At 52.6% G+C, this 22,740-nt stretch overlaps 1 protein-coding gene across 7 annotated transcripts in view; it reads right to left on the bottom strand.

Moving 5' to 3' along the window:
- The window catches only part of Fam178b (family with sequence similarity 178 member B), a 72,466-nt gene extending 59,280 nt beyond the window's left edge, over positions 1 to 13,186 (bottom strand). For 5 of the 7 annotated variants that reach the window (XR_010040789.1, XM_063229917.1, XM_063229915.1 and 2 more), the window contains exons 1-5: positions 13,009 to 13,186; positions 11,053 to 11,332; positions 10,133 to 10,194; positions 8,148 to 8,258; positions 414 to 566 (exon numbers count right to left, since the gene is read on the bottom strand). Coding sequence is in view for 6 of the 7 variants with exons in the window: in XM_063229917.1 (XP_063085987.1) it covers positions 414 to 566; positions 8,148 to 8,258; positions 10,133 to 10,194; positions 11,053 to 11,271 (545 nt within the window). In the remaining variant the exon portion in view is untranslated. Of the gene's footprint in view, positions 1 to 413; positions 567 to 5,484; positions 5,623 to 8,147; positions 8,259 to 10,132; positions 10,195 to 11,052; positions 11,333 to 13,008 lie in introns of those variants that run through there. The other 2 variants (XM_063229916.1, XM_063229920.1) reach the window with 2 other exon arrangements.
- Positions 13,187 to 22,740: the final 9,554 nt, after the last annotated feature.

Raw genomic sequence — 22,740 nt, 5'->3', positions numbered from 1 at the left:
TGAGAGTGGCAGAACACAGATGACTGCGGGTAGCAGAAACCATGCAGTGAAAAGAGAATCTGGCTCTGCTGTCCTGCTGCAGAGGAGAGGGACCAGCCAGGTCCTGCTGGCCTAGAAAGTGGCCCATGGATTTAAGACCCTGGGCTGTGAGTGAGGAGTTTGACCTGCTTGTTTCCCGGACCCAGGGCACGGTGGGGGGAAATGATGGGAATGCTCACCTAGTACCAGCCAGGACACAGAATTTTTCACACTCTGCCTGGCTACATTAACAGATTTTATAAACAAACACACATGACCATGTCCCCTCCATCCCTGCCAGGCAGCACAGCCTAAGGGCTCAAATGCAGCTCAGATGTCCTCCCATGGGCAGCTCTTGTCCCACATTGCCAGGCCCCCTGGCCTTCCGCACTCACTTGAGGAACAGCTCTTCCAGGGCGCTGTGTGGCCTCAGCCCGGAGGCGTCCAAGAAGCAGGGTGGCGGGTGGCGCTGGGGCAGGAACACGGCCTCACCCGGGTGCACCTGCGGGATGTCCTGCAGGGCCACGGCGAACTTTTCCACCAGCTGCCTGGCAAGGCAAGGGGGGGATGGGGTCAGAGGCCTGGCATCCTGCCTGCAGCGCTCTCTGCAGACCTGAAGAGCGGGGACAGCACCACCTGCTGATGGAGAGCGCCCACACTGGCCTGTTTGCCTGTGCACCCCAATTCCTCCCTGGGCACCTGCTCGGGTCAATGCATGGTTCCAATGCCAGGCATTAAAGGAGGAGCTGAGGCTGGCCACCACCAAGGAGAAGTGTGGACAAATCCCCGCAGTGTCTCCGAGCCCAGGACTGTCCGTCCCAGCACTAGGACGGGTGGGGTGAGAAGGGCGGGGTGCAGTAGGAACCTGCCGAGGAGTCCAGCTGAGGGGCAGCAAAGACATGAGCTGTCCCAGAGCCCCAGGACTCAGAGGGAGCCTCCAAGACACAGATGCCGTCCGCCCAGTCCGGAAGGCTGGCTTAGCAGATCTGAGCGGGCGACATGGACAGGGAAGGAACAGGACTGAAAGCTGCTCTTCCCCGCCCCGTCACGTCACGGTGCACTGAAATGGGGACAGGGACAGGAAGGTGGTTAGGATGAATCCTGAGCTGGCTGTGATGACCACGCCTATGATTCCAGCACTCAGGAGGCCGAGGCAGGAAGATCCTCTCGAGTTTGAGGCCAGCCTGGGCTACTGGGGGAGACCTTGTCTCACCCCCTTTCCCCCAAAAAAGAATCCTTAGAATGAGCTAAATCTAGCAAGGACACCTGGGCACTGTACTGAAACCTAGCAGCTGGCAGAGTGGGGTATGTCCACAGCCGTGTGTGTGTGTGTGTGTGTGTGTGTGTGTGTGTGTGTGTGTGTGTTCATCCAGAGAGGGGTGCCTTCCAAATCACGCCCTTTCCAGCGCTCAGTCCCTTTCACTCCCTGGCTGCAACATGCACCATTTCCTTTGCTTCCTCACAAGTGGCAGATTGGCTCTTCCACGGCTTTGGCAGGCACATGCCCGTTTCTTTCCTTCCTTACCGAGGTGAGAACACCCCCACCCCCCCAGATCCGGATCACTGCTGTTGCTGCTGCTCTGTGCCGGGAGGCTGGGGTGGGGGTACCAAGGACACCAGGGCTATTTGAACACAAGCCCTGTGACCCTGCGACAGATAGATAGTCTGATAATCTAGAGGGGTGAAGGGGGGACGGTATATACAGAGGGGACGTGCTGGACAGAGGGGGGGTGTGTCTGAGGGAGAGGGGCAGGGCGCTACATGGGGGCGTGTGCAATTCAAAACCTATGAACCGCTAAGCTTCGGTCTCCCCACAGTAGTCAGCTGTGGGGAGCCAGGAAAATGGAACACGGAGCCTCCAGAAAGGAGAGCCAGCTCCACACATGGACTCACATAAACACTTTTCAACACACACGACGGACCCAGCTAGGAGCGAGGGTCAGTCCTAGGATGTGGATTCAGGATGAGGCATTTCATAGAAGTGCCCTTCATGTAACTGCATCCTGGTAGGGGACACAGCACCATCCAACAAGCCCATTGTGGGGGCACATGTCTGAAATCCCAACCTGTGGGCAGCTGAGGCAGGAGGATCATGAGTTCGAGGCTGGCTTGGCAACATAGTGAGACCATGCCTCAAAAAACAAAACAAAACAAAACAAAACAACCAACCAAACAACCAAAAAACAAAAAGCGAGGGCTGGGGATTTAGCTCAGCGGCATAAGCGCCTGCCTTGCAAGTGTGTGGTTGTGAGTTTGATCCCGGGTACCAAAAAAAAAAAAAAAAAAAAAAAAAAAAAAGGAAAATCAAGCTGGGCATGGTGGCATATGCCTGTAATCCCAGCACTCTGGAGGCTGAGGCAGGAGGAGTGTTATAAATTCGAGACCAGTTTGAGCTACAAAGTGAGCTCAAGGCCAGCCTGAACTGCATAGTAAGACCCTGTCTCAAAAAAGACAAAAAAGAAAAACCAAGAACACACATTGACAATAATAACAACATAAAATAAGCTATGGACCCTGCCTCCTCCTCCTGCTCCCAGCCAGGACTGCCATGTAAGAGAGCAAAGCCCGGGAGGAACAGCTTGGGGGCCCATCAGCATCCAGCGTGGGACCCGCTGGCCCTGGAGGTGGCCCACCAGCCAGGAGAACCTGTCTTGCCTTCTCCACAAGGGACCCAAGGGAAGGCCCCAGCCTCGTCACAGGGCTGTTCTGAGGATAAAGGGCGTGATGCTGATGGAAAACGAGGAAGATGCTGGGCGGGCATGGTGGTACGTGCTTGTAATCGCCACACTCTGGGAGGCTGAGGCAGGAGGATCACAAGTTCAAGTCCAAGCTTGGGTGAGTCAGTGATTAGCAAGACTCTGTCTCAAAATAAAGAGTAAAAAAAAGGCCTGGGGATGTAGTGCAGTGCGAAGGCCCTGGGTTCAGTCTCCAGCAGGGAAAAGCAAACAAGCAAGGACAGTCCTCTCCCGAGGAACTTTGGCAACAGTCTTAGAAACCGCCACCACAAATGACAAAGTAACTCTCCATTTTGTTCCCGTCTCTGTCTTGGAGAGTTTTGCAAGTCTCTGTTAGAGGCTTCTTAGGCTGCTTTACAGCTAAAATCAGTGTGCGGATCACTAAATTTGAATGAACCTCCTCTATGAAGGAGTCCTGACCCTGTCCCCAAAAACATCACTCAAAGGGACTTTTGTGGAGTTCTCCATAAAGCATGACCATTATTAGGTGCTCAGACAACGATGCTACCATCTAATTGGGGACTTCCTGTGCAGGCTGGAGCTGGGAATAAAGGACGGCACTGTGGCTTAAATATCCACTTCCCCCTCCCGCACCCCCAGCCCCAGTGCACACTCAAGGCCTTTTAACTTTAAGAAAGGGAACTGAGGATGTCACCCCTTCAAGACACAAGCCAATTCTCAGGGCATGACAGGCGCGCTGCTGGGGATAATCGGGGTCCTGTCTGAGTTACCCTGCTGGGGCAATTTTAGGAGGCCCGGCCTGGCAGACAGCGTCCGCCCCACCCGTAGCCTGACACCTCCTAGACCTCAACCCGGCCCCCGGCCCTGCCACCTCCCTCCCCGGGCTCCGTGCAGAGAACTGTAAGGTCGAACATTGCCTTCGAAAGCACCCCACATCAAAACAACCACCTCAAAGTGGCTGCTGTCAAAGAGGCCTTCTCAGAGCCCCGCTGGGGAACATCATGTGCTCAGAAGGTGGGCGCTGCTTTCAAGGGGACCCCACAGCCCCAGACACCCTCTCTTGGAGACTGCAAAACCTCCCAGCCAGGACTGCCAGAGCCCCGATCCAGCAAGGGGTGGTGGGAATCCCCGCACAGGGCGTGCCTCGGGAGCCTCTCCAGCTAGAGAATGTGGAAACCAGAAGCCAGGGTCAGGGGTCTCTGCTGGGTGACAAGGTGTGTGTGAGGTCACCAGGCACTCTTGGGAGGGAGCCGAGGGTCCCTGGAATGCTGGTGACACTCAGTCTCCATACCCCGCCACCATCCTGATCTCAGACAGGACCGGCACTGCCCTCCCCGGGTCCCACGGTGACTTCGAAGCACCCACCCTAAACTCTGTGTGTGCCCACCTCACTTCCAGCCCCAACGCGTCCCAGCCTGTCCACACAGGACCAAGTGGCGCCAAGCCACTTACCCTGCCATACTTATGTCTTAGCACCGTTTCAGAGGCCATAGAGCTCAGCTGTGTGCTCCGGTGGTTTTGCGCAGGTTACACCTCCTTTTTTTTTTTTTTTAATTTTTTTTTGTCTTTTTCATTTTTATCGGTACAGGGGATCGAACTCATGACCGCCTGCTTGCAAGGCAGGTGCTTATGCCACTGAGCTAAATCCCCAGCCCCGCAGGTTACACCTCTGACTGTGGCCTGAGGTATTGTTTTTCAGGAACCTAGAGGCTGCCACTGTCCCTCAGCCAGCAGAAGCCCTGACGCTCCACCTGGGTCCCCGCAGGTGTCCACTGGGTGACCTTCAGAGCCACAGCTCAGGCCGAAGGACACACTAACCTGTCACTTCCGGTGAAAGGCCATGGAGCCAGGCACGTGAGTCCCTTATCCCATAAGCACCCTGGGCCCTGTCCTTGGGGAGGCCTCTGAGGGGTCCCCCTGCTTTGCGCCCGGCTGTCTCAGGCCTAACCTGCAGTTTCTGCAGGAGGAACTGGGCCTGTGTCCATCACAGGCAGACATCAGGCAACAGGCGGGGCCTCTCGTGCCAGGCGCACCCCAGGAACCCCTTCCACTTGCACTGGTCCCTGCCTGCTGGGTGGTAGTTTCACCCTACAACCCCAGGATCCACCATGGTGACAGAGACCGGTCAGCTCAAAGCCAAAACCTTTGATATCTATGCAGAGGCTGCAGAATATGTGGGCTGATACCTGAGCTGGGCTGCAGGAAATTAGCAGAGAAGGGAGACAGCCCAGGGTGTGGCTTGCAACCATTTCTGGACAACTGAAATGGAGCAAATCATTTGGGGATCCTAGAAACAGGTAGGTTCAATCACTCAGGCACACACTCAGGAGGTGCAAGTGGGTGGCGCATACCTGTGATCTCAGCATGTGGGAGGCTGAGGCAGGAGGATCACTGTGAGTTCAAGGCCAGCCTCAGCTACATAGTGAGTTCCAGGCCAGTTAGCACTGCACAGTGAGACTCTGTCTCAAATAATCCCCAAGTCAACCACTCAGGCTGTCTGGGAAAGCCAGGCCTGAATGGCTAATCAGTCAGGTTATGGGGCTGTGGCCTTCTCTGCAGCCCAGCCCAGCCCCAGCCCCAGCCCCTGGTAGCTGGGGCTTCCCCTGCCTCATTGGCTTGCCTCACTCCTGCAGCACCCTGGCCCCCACAAACTGCCGCTTCCTCTGTGAAAGGGAGGTGGGCCAAAGGAAACCAACTAGCACCGCCTGGGCCCACTGTCCTCCACGGCCACCACCTGGCTTTCCCGTCTGCCCTTTCCTGTTCCTGCTACCTGTCCGAGGGGAAATTAGACCCCTGCGCAGCTCCCTCCACACTGTGCACCCGGCTGCTCATTCTGTCTCAAAGCTTTAAATGTTGCTTGCACATGGCAGCTTCTGCCGTGCGGCACGCCCCGCCTGCCCGATCCAGGTTCTGCTATGGATTAAAATCTGGTGGTCAACTTAACACCAGCTGAATTAAATCATCATGGTGCTGAGTGTAGATGGCCCACCTGAGGGACGGCTGCCAGCATGAAAGGAGGTGGAGCGGAAGAGTGGGGCATTGTGGGTTCTCCTAAGTGTTGCTGTTTGGAGCCTTTGGTTCTCCTGGCAGAACTTGGCATGCTGGCTCCCCTGATATGAACTCAGCTATTATCATCAGAGGAGCTCGGGACCTTGTCGCTGAGAGTGGCTGTGGTTTACTTTGGGGGAGCTCTGGTCCTTACGCTGAGCAGTGCTTCCTGCACCAGAGGGGAAGATGTGTGCTGTTCAGTCTCCAGGAGAAGCTTCTTGTGCTGGCTTCCTGATATGAGCTTGGCTGTGTCGGAGCAGCTTGGGACCTCACTGTGGCTGAGGATGGCTGGGGAACTTTTCAGGGGAGGCCTGGTCCTTATTTTGAGTCACATCTTGGCTCCACTGCAGAACCCTCACAACTCCTTCATCCACTGGCACAGACTTTCTGGCTTCCATCACTGACCCTGGGTCCTTCCCAGTGCAGATCCATGGAACAGACCTGCATGAGTCCTTGTCATGGGCTCTAGGCCTCCAGCTGGACTCATGGGAGGCACTGTCATGGGCTCTAGGTCTTCAGCTGGACTCATGCAAACATTGCTGTGAGGTCCAGGCCCTCAGCTAGATTTTCTAGGTCTTAGTGTTGTGGACGTATTTCATGCACTTTCTTGTATTTAACTCCGGGTGACCATCATAAAATAACAATATGAATTCTGTGCCCTCTATGTAATTATTCTCCTGGCAACCCCTGACTCCTCAAAGGAATTTTTCCTTTTTTGCTTTGAGACAGGATCTCAATATGTCATCCAGGCTAACCCTGAACTTGCTATGTAGCCCAGGCTGGCCTAAAAATCACAGCAATCCTCCTGCCTCAGCCTCTGGAGTGTGGGGATTATAGCCATGCACCACCACACTTGGCTATTTTTGACTTTTACCTTGCAACTGCCTTCTTAATGTAAGTCATAGAAACCAGGATTTCTCTCTCCCAAGGCAACCCCAAAGGCAAGAGACTAATTTTCCCATGATGCCTCTCACTGGCCTAAGTAATGCCTTAGGAATGCCTGGTGGCCAGTGATAGGTCCCAAGACCCTCCAATGCCAGAGGGCCCAGGAAACAGAAACCAGGCTATGACAATCCCATCTGTGCAGGGAAAGCTCCAGAAAAACCCAGGAGCCAGGGCTCAGAGCTACAAGATGGTGGGCCTGCCTGGAGGAGGTATGGAAGCCTGATCCCCCTGCCCCGAGGTCCCTGCGTCTGCACCCTTTGTAACAGCTCTGTCACATGAAAAGTGTCTCCTCGAGTTCTGAGAGCTGCTCCAGCAAGGAGATCGATACCGAGGAGAAGGCCTGGGGACTCCGAGTTGGAGCTGGTCACCCAGAGGTACAAGAGAAACCACCAGCTGGAAGAGATTCGTGAAGGCACAGGGAGTGGATGGGATCGCAGGCTGCAGCCCCGAATTCCCACGTTGGAGCCCTTGTGCCTGAGGTGGTGGCTTCAGGAGGTGGAGACTTTAGAGGTGAGCAGGGGTTATTGTGAAAGGTCTGTGTCACACTCAGCTCTGTCACCCTCCTCCTGCCACACATGACACAAGAGGACACCCATCTGCAACTGGGGAAACGGCCTTGCCCTGGGCCCCTGGGCCCCGGTGCTGTTACAACAGCTCTCAAAAAATCTAGGCAGATGGAAACCGAACCCTAAAAATGGATTCCTGCTGCGTGTGGTGGTGCCCACCTGTAATCCCAGCACTCGGGAGGCTGAGGCAAGGAGGCTCGCTTTGAGTTCAAGCTCCACCCACAGTACAAAGCAAGACCCTGTCTTGAGAAACAGAGATGGATTCAACTGTGGCCCTGGCATCTCTGTGACGGATGAACCCAGGCCTCCCTCCTGCCTACAGCCCATTAAATCAGGGCCAGCAGAGCCCCTACCAGATGATGGCGCTCACAAGGCCGCCTTCTCCGCCCCAGATGGGGCAGCTGAAACCTAGTGCGTGGCCATGGCCCCTAGAAGGCAGTTTTCAGTTTAGACTGTGGTTTTGTGCAGCTCCTTTCCCCAAGAGGCCTGCTTCTGTGAGCCTGGGCAGACAATCAGGCTGTTTTATGATTACTGCAGCCTCAAAGGCCAGTTTAGGCCCTGACTGCCAGCAGGCGATCAGCTGTTTCCTGAATCTGTCAATGAACATGGCTGGTGGAGGAGCAGCCCCCTCATCTGCTGCTCCCCGCCCTCTCATCTCCCCTCTTTTGGTTTTTTTGAGGCAAGGTCTCGCTATGTCGTTTAGGCTGACCTTGAACCCAGTGTAGCCCAGGCTGGGCTTCAAACTCTCAGGGATGGCCCTACCTCGGCCTCCTCCTGAATGCTGGGTTTCTGGGGTGTGTACCACCACACTGGGCTGAGGGGCAGTTCTGGAGCTTTGCAGACACACGACTTCAGGCTGGGATCCTGCCCTCACCTGTGCTGGGGCGTGAGCTGTACATCATCGTCCTCACTGTCTTCCAAGCAGTAGACATCACGCGACTTCTGTAGTAACAAACTCCCCAGGTCCTGCTCTGGGGGCTGCTGCCTGCGGGGCCACAAGAGCCAGAGCCAGGGCTCAGCGCCACCTCAGGCCACCCAGCCCCATCACCAGGTCTCCAAAACCCACGGCCACAGCCACAGCATGGCCTGGGAAGCTGCAGGCCGGGTAGCCTGGGGCCCCTGTGTGCTGTGAGCGGAGGGCCAGGGTGCCTAGTATGGAGAGCGCTCCTGCAGACAGACGTCAACGCACAGCTCCACGTGCGTCTGGTTCCCAGGGTCTAGCATCTATCTACCATCGAGCCACACCCCGTGCTTTCTATGTTTCTTATTTTGAGACAGGGTCTTAGTAAGCTGCCTCAGCAGGCCCACGGAGTGGGATTACACACAGCCAGTTGGCAGGAAGGCCTGGGCCTGGCCTTCTGCTTCCCGGGCCCAGCTGCACAGCCAGGGGATGCTGTGCCCAGGCATCTCAGCACCTCTGCCGCAGTCAGAGCCTCCTCCCTGCTCTATGTGCCCTGGAGACCCCCAAGTTGGCCCCAAGTCTCTGTCCTGCTTCTGTAGGTTGCCGAGAGCCCTGGAACCTCCCCAGCCCAGTCCCCTGGCTCTGGCCCTGGCCATGCCCCCGGCCAGCAGCCGAGGCCCTGCCTGGCTCCTGGAGCCTCTGGAGCTGCTGATTTGCCAGCTTCTGGCTCAGTGGGCCCTTTGGATGCCACCTGTCCACGTCTGCATGCCTCTTCCCCATGGCACAGTGTCCCTGACATCCGGACACAAAGCTGGCCATTGGGAGCCCTGGCCCTCCTTCCCCATGCCCCCCATTCCTCAGAAACCCATCTCTGGGTGCTCAGAGCCCCTCCACTCACCCTGCACTCTTAAGTTCACTGCTCCCCTGTCTGCGTCCTGTTACCATACTACCAAGTTGAGCACTCCTATCCCGGCCAGCCCAGCAGCATGGCCTGGCCTCTCTGCCATCCCCATCCTCCAAAGCCCTTCTTGTCCTGCCAGGTTCAAGGGCAGCTGGGGGCTTTCCTGACCTTTGACCCAAGAGTGTGTCCCCATGTGGCCACACGCGGAGCCAGAGGTGATTAGGGTAAAAAAGAACCCTTGGGCTTCCTCAGAAGAGACCTAGGCTGCTGGACAGCTCAGAGCCAGAGCACTTGCCCAGCACAGAGAGGTTGGCGCTCTCGCAGGAGCAAATCAGCTGGTTAGGAGACAGGAGCATCTGTCGCCAGGCTCAGAACCTTTCCCAGCACCTCCTACCCGCGCAGCACAGCGCCATCTAGTGGGGGTGCAAAACACTCAGGTGAAGGAAGTTAGCAAACCATGAACTCTCCAGGTCAGTAGAAGCCTGAGGAAGCCCTGTGACAGGCACACACCTGCCATCCCAGCGGAGGCAGGAGGTTTGTACGAGTAAGGCCAGCCTGAGCAACTTAGCAAGATTGTGCCTCAAAAACAAACAGACAGATAGACAGACAAGCCCAGGTTCAATCCCCAACTACTGAGGGAAAAAGAAAAGAGAAGGGGAGGAAAGGAGATGGTGCAGGGAGAGGGGGCGCGCTGGTGGAGGGCCAGGCACAGACAGGGACCCTTGCAATTCTGATCAGCGCCCCTGGATTCGTGCCTCTGGGGCAGGGGTGCCAGGCAGTCAATGTGGTCCCAGGGTGGCCAGCGCCTCGTGTGCCCCTCTGCAGAACTGTCCTGACTCTGCACCAGCAGCAGTGCTGAGCCCAGCTGGAGAGGGGCCCAGTGGGAACCCGGGAGGCCCTTACCCCGCCGAGATGCCTCCCTCCTCCCAGGACTTGGATCAATCCGAGCTGCTGTGTCCGGGTGCACAAGGCTGCTCTGTGGGGACCGGAAGTCACTCTGTCCTAAAGCTCCTTGAAAATCCCAAAGAAATGAACACCAAGCTGGACCCCCACTCACCTCTTCTCCTGCAGTAAGGAAGCTAAGGAGTTGATGTATTTCTCAGAGCCCCAGGGGCTGCCCTGCAGACGTGGATAAGGGAAGAGAGAAGAAAGTCAGAGGAGCAGAAGGAAAAGCTTGGGCTAAATAAACCCTTGTCGCTGAGCATGGTGGAGCAAGCCTGTAATCCCAGCACTTGAGAGGCTGAGGCAGGAGGATTCCCATAAGTGTAACCTGGAGTAAAACCCTGTCTCAAAATAAACAAACGTGCCCTTGACTTATTGTGTTTACTTTTCTGGAGAGCTAATACATTCACATGATGAAAAAAAAAAAAAAAACAAAAAAGAGGAGGGTGTTCTCTCCTGCATCCCTACCCTGGCCACCTAGCTCCTCTCCACAGGGGACTCAGGTGGGTACTGCTTTGATGCTTCACATTCGATCTAACTTATTTATTATTACTGATATTTTTTTGAGACAGAGTCTCACTAGGCTGGCCTCTCTTTGTAGCCCAGGCTGTGTTTGAACTCACAGAGGCCCTCCTGTGCGGCTTCAGTACTGGGTCACAGGTGTGTGCCACCACACCCTGCTCTGACGCCATATTCTCAGAATACATTTTCTGGGGGCCTGGATGTCCAAATACTCTACCTCTCCCCAAGAGCCCAATCCCCACGTGAAGTTCATCCCTCATGTTTCCATGGAGGACCCTGGTCACTGGGTCACCAGGGTCACTGACACCTGAGTCTCTGTGCCCAACCCAGCCAAGACTCAGTCACCGAGATCCTAATCTTTGCGGTGGAGGACTCGAGGGATCTGGGCAGAGGAGGCACTGAATTGGGTGCCACCCCTGGCCACATAGTAGTAAGTGTTAGGAGCTGTGGCCCCCAGGATGGTCGGAGGGAAGGGGCAGAGGCCAGGGGGGTGGGGGTGGGGGTGGTGCTCACCAAGCTGTTGGTGCCGGGCTCCAGGGCGGCTGCCCCCTGGCTCTGGCTAGCCAGGTCTGCTTTTGGGTCCCCATCTGCGGGCTGCGGCTCTGACCCCTCCGCTGAGATTACCTGGTCACCCCACCTTTGGCCCTGGGTGTCCTGCAGAGGCCTGGGGTTTAGGAACTCGATGGGTGGTGGGCTCCAGTCGCTGGGGAATGGGTCCCCGGCTGTCTCCATTGTGATGGGTGTCAGATCTCCCTGAAGCGATGGTTCTGGGTGCTGGTAGCTGCCAGGACCCCTGCGGACAGGACACAGTGCCATGGTGCCCCCGCCTGTCCAGACACCAGGCGACACGAGGGGAGGACAACACTACTTGGGACCCCCAGATACTCAGGAGGCTGAAGCAGAAGGGTTACAAGTTCCAGGTCAGTCTGGGCAACTTAGGGAGACCTTATTTTAAAAACAAAACAAAGCAAAACCCCTACAAAATATAGACACACAAGCTAATAATTAAACAACTATATTAGTGAATGTGCAATGTGTAAAGATGTAATTTGCGACGACAAAAATCTAAGGGGTGGGCCAGAGCTGTCAGGGAGGCTTTTGTACACCACTGCAGCTAAATCGATAATGACACACATGAATTTGATATGTGTTATAATCTTCAGGGTAACCACTATGAAAATAAAAATATTTAGAAAAGGAAATAAAGAGCTATCAAAACAGTATGTTAAAAAAAAAAACAAATGCAAAAGAAAAAAGAAAGTGAAGGAAGAACAAAAGAAAACAGCAAAGTCGCAGGGAATCCTCCTTGTCAAAGGTCATTCAAATGTAAATGACACAAATTCTCCAACCAAGGGGAAAGGGGCTTTGCAAAATGGATTAAAACAAAGACACAATCCAACTGTGCGATATTTCCAAAACTCACTTTGAATCCAAAGATAAAAACAGGTAGGAAATGAGAAGGAAGGCCAGGCACGGGGTGCACACCCCTGCCATCCCAGCACTCAGGAGGCTGAGGCAGGAGGATCGCCATGGGCTTTGAGCCAGCCTGGGCTCCAAAGTGAGTTCAAGGCAAGCCTGGACTGTATAGTTAGACCCGTCTGGGAAGAAGGCAGCATCCTAGAAACAGGAAAAATGATAATTCTCCATAGTCGGACACACCCCACGTGCCCCATGCCAAGTACCATGACTGGGACACAGGAAGGGGCAGAGCGCTCCTCGAAGTCAGTGGGGAGCAGGGCACACAGCTCACCCTCACCTCTTCACTTGTCTGCTTGTGCCTTTGCTTAACACCACGCACCTCTCAGTAGGGCTTTGGTATACCAGGAGGGTGGTCTCCCCCGGCCAGGCTCAGGGGAAACCTACCCACCCTCGGGACAGTGGTGTCCATGAGTGAGCCCGGTGTGGCAGTGCATGCAGATCATCCCCACTCAGCATGCTGAGGCAGGCGGATCGCTGTGATTTTAAGGCTGGCCTGGGCTACGGAGGGAGTCCAAGGCCTGCCTGAACCACACAGCGAGACCTTGCCTCAAAAAACAAAAGGAGGGCTGGGGACTTAGCTCAGCGGAGCAAGGGCTTGCCTGGTAAGTGCAGGGTTGTGAGTTCGATTCTGGATAAAAAAAATAAAATGGGCCAGGGACGTAGCTCAGCAGCATAAGCGCTTGCCTGGCAAGCGAGAGGTCATGAGTTCGATCCCCGGTACATATATTTAAAAAAAAAAAGGGGGGGGGGCTGGGGATTTAGTTCAGCGGCATAAACGCCTGCCTTGCAAGCAGGCAGTCATGAGTTCGATCCCTGGTACCGCTAAAAAGGAAAAAGACCAAAATAAATAAATAAATAAATAAATAAATAAACAAAAGAAAACAAAACCAAAGAGTCCATGAACACCGGCTCCGAACTGCACACCAGTCCTGGGGCCATCGTGGTACACCTAGCACCACGGCCAGTGGGTCCTGCGCCTTGATTTCTCACCTGTACCCGGATCCCGGGGCCGAGGGCCAGTCAAGGCCCGCACCTGGTGGCCTTCAGGCAGAGGGGAACCGGCAGGACACACACGAGGGAGAGCGAGCGGCCTGCGTGACGCCAAAGCGCGAGCCCCGCCCGCGGCCGCCTGCCGTTCCTGCCCGCGTGCGGGGCTGGCGCCCTCGCGCGCCCCACGCTGTGCTCATCGGCGACCCCTAGAGGCTGCCCGGAGCTCGGGGATCGCCGGGTCCCTCACGTGGGACCGCGGCTGACCGCGGCTTAGGCATGCAAGGCGTGGGGAAAGACCATGTGAGCAAGGGGCCCGCGGTGGCCACTGGGTGGTTTGACGATGGCACCTTTCCAAGTTTGAGACCCAGCTGCGCTTGGTAAGTGAAAAAAAATCAAACTCAAAACAAAACCAAACCCCGCTATCGGGGCATATTGGCATACATCTGTCATCCCACCGCATGGGAGGCTGAGGCAGGAGGATGGCCATGTGTTTGAGGGCAGCCTGGGCTACACAGTGAGTTCAAGGCTGAACTGTGTGAGACCCTGTCTCCAAAACAAACAGGGATCTGGGGATGTAGCTCAGTGGCACCACGCCTGTCCGGCAAGCTCGAGGTCCTGAGTTGATTCTCAGTACCAAAACAAATAATCCAGAAAACCCACAAAGTTGAGCCCATACAGTTGTGTGTGTGTGTGTGTGTGTGTGTGTGTGTGTGTGTGTGTGTAGCTCTCTGCTCATAACACCACCCACTAGGAACTCTCGCCACACATTGTACAGACAGCAGAGCCATCCTGGGGAACAGTATGTAAACCCACAAGAGTGTGCACCTGCTTTAGGGCCTCAGATTCCTGCTCAGCACACATAGGTTGGACCCCAGCCTTGTACCTGGTGTCGAGCTGGGCATCCCCACCAGGGATTAAATCCTGGGCCTTCGTCCTGAGCTACATCCCCTGCCACTTTTATTTTTTATTTTGAGAGGGGGTCTGGTTTCAGCCTTCCTGCCTCAGCCTCTCAGAGGGCTGGGATGATAGGTGCGTGTTACCAAGTCCAGCTCAAATTATTTTGATGCGGGGTCTTGCCAAGTTGCCCAGGCTGGTCTTTCTGAAGAGCTAGGATTGTAGGTGGACACCATCCTACCCTGGGAGCGGGGCCATCCGCCTGCCTCAGCTTCCTGGGTTCTGGGATGACAGGTGTGCATTGTTCTACCTTAGCCTGGAGCCAGCCCCGTGGCTCTGAACAATGATGTCTGAGTTGGCATTGTGCATGGCCACGCAGTACCCTTCTGCCTGGTGCTGCAGGCAAGAGGACAGCAGAACTGAACAGGGCTGAACAGTGCCACAGCATCTTTGGTAGTGTCTCTGGGTGTGTCTGTCCTCAAGGGACCCCACTTCTGGGGCCCACTGAGGATGAGCAGGAAGGCGGCCCCCAGTGCTGGTGTGTTGGCAGAGTTCCCACTTGCTAATTGTCATTTCCTGCTTCCGATGCGTTTTCTGTGTGTGTGTGTGGGGGGGGGGGTCTGGGCTGCTTTGTTCCTCTGACTTCTGGTTGTCTAAAGGAATACTCATAGCATCCCCGACCGTGCTATTTTACCTGTTCAGGTGGGTCCAGTAATAAGCACCCAGAGGCAGTGCCAAGCCCACTGTAAGCCCGCCTTGCAAATCCTATGTGTGTCATAGTAAACCTGTCACTCCAGGGAGCCCTGACTAGGAAGAGGCAGTGATGGTTTCCACCAAAGACGGTGAGGAGAAGGTCCGGGGAGTTTAGGTGCCTGCTGTGGTGTTAACCTGTCACCTAACACCCTTGAACAGCCTTTTGTTTTGGTACCGGAGATCAAACTCATGACCTTGAGTTTACAAGGCAAGCTCAAGGTTGAGCCACTGAGCCAAATCCGCAGGCCTGAACAGCCACTGAGATGTTAGCAGAAGGATCTGGAACTTACACACAAGGCTCAGCCTTCATAACAGTATGCGTGCTCCCTTGTGCCTCATTAATCTGACTGTTTTAGTTAAAAGAGAGATCCCACGTGAAGGGTCACTTAAGGCCCATTGAGTGTAGTTAACCAGGGCCTCAGTGTGACATCTTCTGATCTCAAGGAGGGAGAAAAGACAGCCACCAAATGATGGCACCGGTGAAATACTCCTTCACCATCCATGTTGCAGACGGGCCAAGTTTTCGGGTTGATCAGTAATTGGGACACTCCTGCCGTGGCCTTACAAATCCCAGCGTGCATCTCTCTGTCCCCCCAGGGGGCAGCCAGGGCTGCAGTCTGATTCCTCAGGACCAGTAAATGCAACAATGCAACGGGGGAGGGGTGATTAATCCTAGGGTGATTAGATTGGCCTGTTGCTAACCAGTCCTCAACCTGTAAAGTCACGCTGTAGACACATTGCTTGGGCATGAAGGCCCCAAGTATTTAGTAGAGGTGGGCCGATGGGAGCAGGAGGAATTTCTTAGCTCCCAAGTGGGACTTCTCCTAAGGCATCCTGGAGTTGGAGTTAGCTATGTATAATCACTATGTGTCTGAAGGTAGCTGGCCTGCTAAGTAGGATTGTGGTCTCTCATGATAGGTCCTTACCTCTTTTTTTTTTTTTTTTGAGATAGGGTCTCACTTTGTGATTCAGACTGGCCTTGAACTTGCTTATGTCCAACAGGTTGGCCTTGAACTCATGGCGATTCTCTTGCCTCAGCCTCCTGAGTTCTCGGATTACAGGCATGGGCCACCATGCCCAGCTTTTAAAAATATTTTTAATTTTTTTGGTATCAGAAATTGAACTCATAACCTTGCACTTGCCAAACAGGCACTGTACCTCTGAGCTAAATCCCTGGCACCCCGATACTCTATCAGATAGGGATTTTACTAGAACCTGTAGAGAGGTGTCATTGGTATTTTCAGAAAAAAATCAGATAGAGCGTGGTGTGTACAGGAGTTGAGGCTTGAGACCTGGACAGCTGAGGGGGCTGCGGTCCCTTCCCTGCTGGTCCCGACACTGATGATGGGGTGCGCGACTTCGCCAGCATTAAATCTCTGGGTGGAACACGAGATTTCCCTTCTCTTTACACTGAGCGTCCGGGAGCTGTTTAAGAGTGTGCTGGAACTTAGCCTGTGAGATGACACCTTTCCGCAAGGCATCTGTTCCTCCAGCGAGGAGAAAATCACTAGTGAGACGAGAGCGTCCACACAGCGAGGCCTGGAGTCTGGGGTGTGTTTCTTCCCCTGATAAGGGCTCTGTAAGGGTGGATCTAACAAAGGCTCCTGGCTGCGTGAGTGCCTGTGGAGAATCACCTGTTCCAAGGTCATAAATTGGGCCACTGTAGGTGGGGTTTCCCAGGCCATTTTTTTTTTTTTTTTTGTGACTTTTTTTTTTTTGTCTTTTTCCTTTTTATTGGTACCGGGGATTGAACTCACGACGACCTGCTTGCAGGGCAGCCGCTTATGCCGCTGAGCTAAACCTCCAGCCCTTTCCCAGGCCATTTTGTGAAAGTGTCTCTTTAGGGTCTCATTCATTGTTTTGACCTTTCCTGTTGACTGTGGTCTCCACATGCTGCAAGTTGATAGACAATGCCAGGTACCCATGGGATGGACACTCCATGTGACTGTCATGACTGTCACTTTAAAAGAAGGCTCAGCACTGGGAACTGTGGTGCACACCTGTAATGCCAGCACTTGGGAGGCTGAGGCAGGAGGCTGAGGCTGTGAGCTCAAGGGCAGCCTGAACTGCATAGTGAGATCCTGTCTCAAAAAAAGAAAAAAAAAAAAAAAAAAAAAAGGCCCAGTACATTAGTGTTTGTCAAATGAAATCCAAATCTGAGGATGATTTCTGAGATCAAAACTTTCACTACCTCTCACATTTTTTTCTGTTCTAGAACGGAAGGGCTCAATACAATTAGTGAAAATACCTATGCAGACCAGTGGGCACTGGACTCCCTTCCTTTTTGGCATATGGGTAGAATCAGGCTGCCGATCTTCTCCAGGCTGTTTACCATGTTCCTGCGTGCCTGGGGGCTGTGATGTGGTCAGGAGGATTGTTTTGGGGGGCAGACTTTGCATGTCTTAACTCTCTGTGGTATGGTTGGCCTGAGTCCCTTTCCTATGAGTGACTTTAAGGTCATTGGCTGGGTCTTGTCTCCCCACTGGGGAGGTCAGATGTCAAGGTTTAATGACTCTCCATCAATTAGCACCACAAAGGGACATAAAAGGACACTTTACCATCTTCAACTCAGCCCTGTTGGAAAGAAGTGGCACCCATGGGAGAGAGCCCGGTCCTTTTTTTTTTTTTTTGTCTTTTTGAGACAGGGTCTCACTTTGAAATTCAGGCTGGCCTTGGGCTCACTTTGTAGCCCAGGCTGATCTTAAACTCCAAATGATCCTCCTGCCTCAGCCTCCCGAGTGCAGGGATGACAGGCATGGGCCATCATGCCCTGCTTGCCCGTTCCATTTCTGGCTGAGACTATTTGGGTGGATTGTGATCAAGGGTCCCTTCCTAAATCAGGGAGGCCTGGGGCAGGGGCAGGGGTTGTGGTGGCCTTGAGTGGCTTCTTTTGCAGCTGTGCCAGCCAGCTGGTTACCTTGGGACACCTCGTCAGCTCCTTTTTGGTGCCCTCTACAGAAGTTATCGCCACCTTGGAGGGCAGATAGATGGATGAGGAAAGTTATCTCTCTCCTCATGATGCTCTGTGGGAGACCGATGGACTTTAGCCGGTTCCTCTCTAGCCATGAAGTTGCAAGGGCAGGCGAGCAGTGCAAGCCAAGCAGACCGAATCAGCAGAGGCTGACTCCATCCTTTACTAAGGTGTCTAGCAAGGCCAAGAGCTCTGCCAGCGGGCACCAGTGCCAGGGCCAGTGAGGAGCTTTGGCGTGTGATGTAGGGTGTGTCTAACAAAGCCCCTGGCCGAGTGCCTGTGCAGGGTCGCTGTTCACAGCCAGGTCTTTTGGCCTCAGTTTCCTCCTTTTCTGGTAGAAAGGAGGCAGGGTTCAAGAAACAGCGGTTTTTATGGGACTGGCTGGCCCATCAAAGCGGAGCGTGTCATTTAAGAAGCTGTTAGTGTGATAGCCATTAGCTCCCTGTGGAGGAAAGAAGTCCCACTGCATGTTGAGGGGCATACCCACGAGACTGTCACCTAAGGTCAGCCTGGGCGCGCTGTGAGCTGTTGGGCAGGTCCCTGGTCCTGTGGAAGCGCTCCCAAGGCCATGCCTACCTTTCCTTACCGGGTAGACTGAAGCCACGCCCTGCTGGGAGGCACAGTGCTGGAAGCCTTGGTTGAGCTTCTGGAATGCAATTTGGGGTTCAGGTGCCCTGGTTAAGCATAGGTATCCACCTTCTGGGCTTGCTTTCTCTCTCTATTTGTTTGCTTGCTTGTTTTTGAGAACGAGTCTTGCTATGCTTGAGGCTGGTATTGAATTTACTATGTAGCTCAGCTGGCTTCAAACTCATTGTGATTCTCCTGCCTCAGCCTCCTGAGTGCTGGAATTACAGTTGTGCATGCCCAGCTGAGCTTTCTTTAAGAACTGGTAAAGAGGTCACGTGATCCCACCACATCCTGCCACCCAAAGGCAGAAAGCCTGTCATTCCTAGGACTCTCCTCAGCTGTTTTAGTTTTGAGCTGCAGGAAGGAAAGTGTCAGTTTAATTTTTCTTTCCCCAATCTTTGGGGTTTTTTTTTGGTTAGATATACTGAGGCCCAAATATTTTACCTCCAGGCTACAAAGTTGTGCTTTAGACTAGAGACCCTGTAACCGCTATCTGCTAGAAAGCTCAGCAGGGCATGGATCTTGGGTGGGGATGCTCTTATGAGGGTTATCTAAATATCACAGGATCGTGACTTGGGAAAATTCAAAACAGGCCACGTCACAGGAGAGCACTTGTGCAGACATACAGGGATGTCTCTGAGCTGTTGAGGCAGCTTGGTCCAAGTCAGTTGAGAACCCTGGCCCTGAGGATTTGCAAAGACAGAAAGAAACCTGGAATCTTGATGCAAAGGAAGGCGACTTCTAATCCTAACACTGCGAACCAGCTGGCGTCCTCAGGGACCTGGGAGGGGAGAGTATGTGGGTTGGGTGTCATGGGGTGAGTGGGTGCCTCGTTCACCGGTCTCAGATCTGTACCAACCTGCCCTCCTTTTTTCCCTCTAGAGTGGGCCATCCAGGGCTCCACCACAGAGGTGACAGTCTGGTTCAGAGGGAGAAGGTGGCAGGTGCCTGGGGCCCTTCAGTCTTCCTGGACCAGCCAGTGAGATGGGTCTGCTCTCCAAGACCTTCATCTAGGGAACAGTCTGACGTCCAGTGGTCACCTCTGCATGCAGGGTGCGGCTCTTGTCATCCAGGTTCTTGTCACAGTTCCTCCTAAGCGGGATGGCTTCCCACAGCTGTAGCTTCTTGGAGTCTCAGAGTTTAGTCTTTTGAGGATATAACCAAGGTGGCCGTTCTCTCCTGGTCTCTGTGTTCCTGTCTTGGCCTCTTTCCAGTCTTGTAAGTGATTTATCTATTTAGTACTGAGAATTGAACTCAGGATCTTGTACTTGCCAGGCAGGTGCTGTGCCACTGAGCTAAATCCTCAGCCTTGTAAACAATTTATGAAGGCAAGAGTCATTGTTTCTTTCTGGCAAGCCAGCAGGGAGCTGATACAGGCATTGCCTGTGCTTCTTTAGGAACTGACTGTTCCCTTTGTCTGTCTTCTGGTATCAGGTTTGTCTCCAAATGTAATTGCAGCCTGTAATGCTGTTTGTTTCTCACTAGAAGTCAGTGTTTGATTAAGAGCAATGTTATATCTTTTCAGTCCAGGTCACAGGTCTGAACAAGCTCCCTGAAGACCCCAGTGTACTCAGCAGGATAATCTGAAAACTTCCCCTAATTTCATTTAATTTGTCTGAGGTCAGACAGTGACAGACACATGGACACAGTGGATCAAATTCTCCACCCATCTCCAGTATGAAATGTTTCCCTTTGAGGAGCTTCAATAAAATCAGATACAGGCTGGTATATAGCTCCCCCATTTTTTCAGGGTTCTTGTCAGGGTATTGGGTTTTGTCAAAAGCTCTTTCTGCATCAGTTGATATGATCATGTGGTTTTGACCTTGCCTCTGTATATGTGATGTGTTACCTTTAATGATTTGTGTGTGTTGAACCATCCTTGCATTCCTGGGATGAAACCCACTTGGTCATGATGTATGGTCTTTCTCATGATGAGCTGCATTCTATTAGCTAATGTCTTGTTGCAGATTTTTGCATCTATGTCCACTTAGGAGACTGGTTTGTAGTTTTCTTTTTTAGTTGGGTCCTTATCTGGTTTTAGAATCAGAAGGATGTTGACTTCCATAAATGAAGTTGGAAGGACTCTGCCCCTTTTAATTTCTTTAAAGAGTTTGAGGAGGGCAGTTAACATCCTTAAAAATTTTTATAGAATTCAGCAATGAATTTATCAGATACTGGGCTTTTTTTAGTTGGCAGATTCTTTATGCCTTTTATTTTCATTTCGTGTTATTGAGTTGTTCAGTATTTTCATCTCTTCTTGGATTAACTTCGGTAGTGTGTATAAATCTAGGAATTTGTCCATTTCTTCAAAATTTTCCAATTTATTGGAATACCATTTTTCATAATAGTTACTATCTTTTGGATTTTTTTTTTTTTTTTTTTTTTTTTTTTGGTACTGGGGATTGACCTCACGATCTCGCAGTTGCCAAGCAGGCATTTACACTGCTGAGCTAAATCCCCAGGCTTATCTTTTGGATTTCAGTAGTGTTCGTTTGAGTAAAATACTTAAGTCATAGGTGTAGGAAAGAATTTCCTAAATAGAACCACAATTGCACAAGAAATAACAGCAAGGAAACAACAAATGAAATTATATCAAATTAAAACCTTCTGACAGAGAAGGGATGAATTAGAGTAAAAATATATAAAATGGGAATTTTTTAAAACCAGCTTAGATAGAGGACTAATATCTACAGTATATAAAGAACCAAAAAATCACATCACCTGAAATAAAAGACCCAATTAAAAAATGGGCAAATGAAGTGAACAGGCACTTGTCAGAGGAAAAATGTAAACGGCTAAGTAATAGTGACAACATGTTCAATGTTCCTGGCTGTGGGGACCATGGGCTGTAAATTGACATAGGCTCTGTCCTAGGTTCTGCTTACCCTGCCCGCCTTCTGGGCTGGTTTTGGATGTGGAAATCACCTTCCTGTCAGTCAATGGGATCGGCAGCCAGGCATGGGGACGGATCTTGGCTCGTTTCTTATATGATGTTAAACTTGTCCATTCTACCACAGCCTCTGTGCTGTTCCAGGAAAGCATCCAACCCCCACCCTGAACCGGCTAAGAAGATGCTACCTAACTGGAAATCTGGGGCCTTTTGTTCCCAAGGAGCAATCAGTGGCCCCAGATCCCTGCTATGCACCCCTCTATGTTTTCTCTTGCTCTTTCTTCCCTTTCCTGCCATGCGCCATAACCCAGGCCGGGGTTGGAACCCACTGCAGGGTCTCCAATGCAGGGCACTGGGTAGGGTCTCTAATACCCGGCCATTAGGGAAATGCAAATTAAAACAATGCCTGGTATGAAGGTTAAATGCTGCCTTCTTGGGGCTGGGGATTTAGCTCAGCGGCATAAGCACCTGCCTTGCAAGCAGGCAGTTGTGAGTTCAATCCCTGGTACCGATAAAAAAGAAAAAGACAAAAAAAAAAAAAATGCTGCCTTCTTATCTCCTCGGTGCAAGGAGTTTTCTTCTTGGCTTGGGAAATTTCCTGCAACGTCCTCAGTGTGTCTACTCCAGAGCAAGCAGCTGTTAAATGGAGTGTGGTCAGAACATAGACTGAGCTGGAATAACAGCCCTCACTGATGCATGGGCCTACGCCCTCTGATTTGCCATTTCTGTGTTTTAAACTCACATTTCCAGCTCCAGAGTAAGTATCTAAAAGCAGACAGGTATAATTGAATCCTACTATCCTAGCCCTTTTAAGAAGGAAAACACTGCCAAACAAAAATTAAACCAATAATCAAGGGACCTGAACGATTGCTTTTTAACTTTTAGAGAGAGACAAAAAGAGAGGGAGAGAGAGAGAACTCGAAGGGCAGCCTGGAGATGCCCCTTTAGTTCTACTGTTTAGGGCTTGTAAATGAGTGCTTTTGGAGACAGCTCTCCCCGCTGTCACCAACATCAGTTCTCTCCGCTGCGTCTCAGGATGGGAGTTTCTCCTGTTGGTCTTGCGGGTCACAAGAGAAAACCCTGTTCAGATACGGGGTTGGCCAAAACCCTTTCATGTGTCTTCTTGGTGGAGCAAGACCTCCAGTTCCCTTTAACCCAAGGAGGGGTTATGCAGTCTGCAAAGAAACACTTATAGATGAGAACTCTTTCTAGGGGTTTCAGGAGCTTCTAATGAGAAGGTGGAAGGACCCTCAGGGTTGCAAACACAAGTGGAGGACCATTTGCTGATTCTGGTAACAACCATCCCCGACAGAGTAACTGCAGCCTCAGACACAGCCCGTGCAGCAAACCAGTTCCTGAAGAGCTGCATGTAATGAACCGATCCAGGAAGCCAATTCACCTTTCCTGGGATGCAGTGCAGGCCATGTCTGTCCTGGAAGGCAGACAAGCCAAATTTGCCCTTCCTGCAAGTTGGCAGAATCCATGCTGAGTCTGGGAGGAATAACAAGAAGAAGAAGCCAATTCGCCTTTCCTGTGAGCTGACCGGTGTTCAGAATGGGAGACGAGAAGACCCACACCCACACCCCCATAAGCAACT

Source organism: Cavia porcellus, unplaced genomic scaffold, assembly GCF_034190915.1.
Source record: "Cavia porcellus strain 051 isolate PalLab524CR breed Dunkin Hartley unplaced genomic scaffold, mCavPor4.1 scaffold_18, whole genome shotgun sequence".
NCBI lineage: Eukaryota > Metazoa > Chordata > Mammalia > Rodentia > Caviidae > Cavia > Cavia porcellus.
Note: the sequence above shows the minus strand (reverse complement) of the source record. Positions and strands in the feature narration are given on the sequence as shown.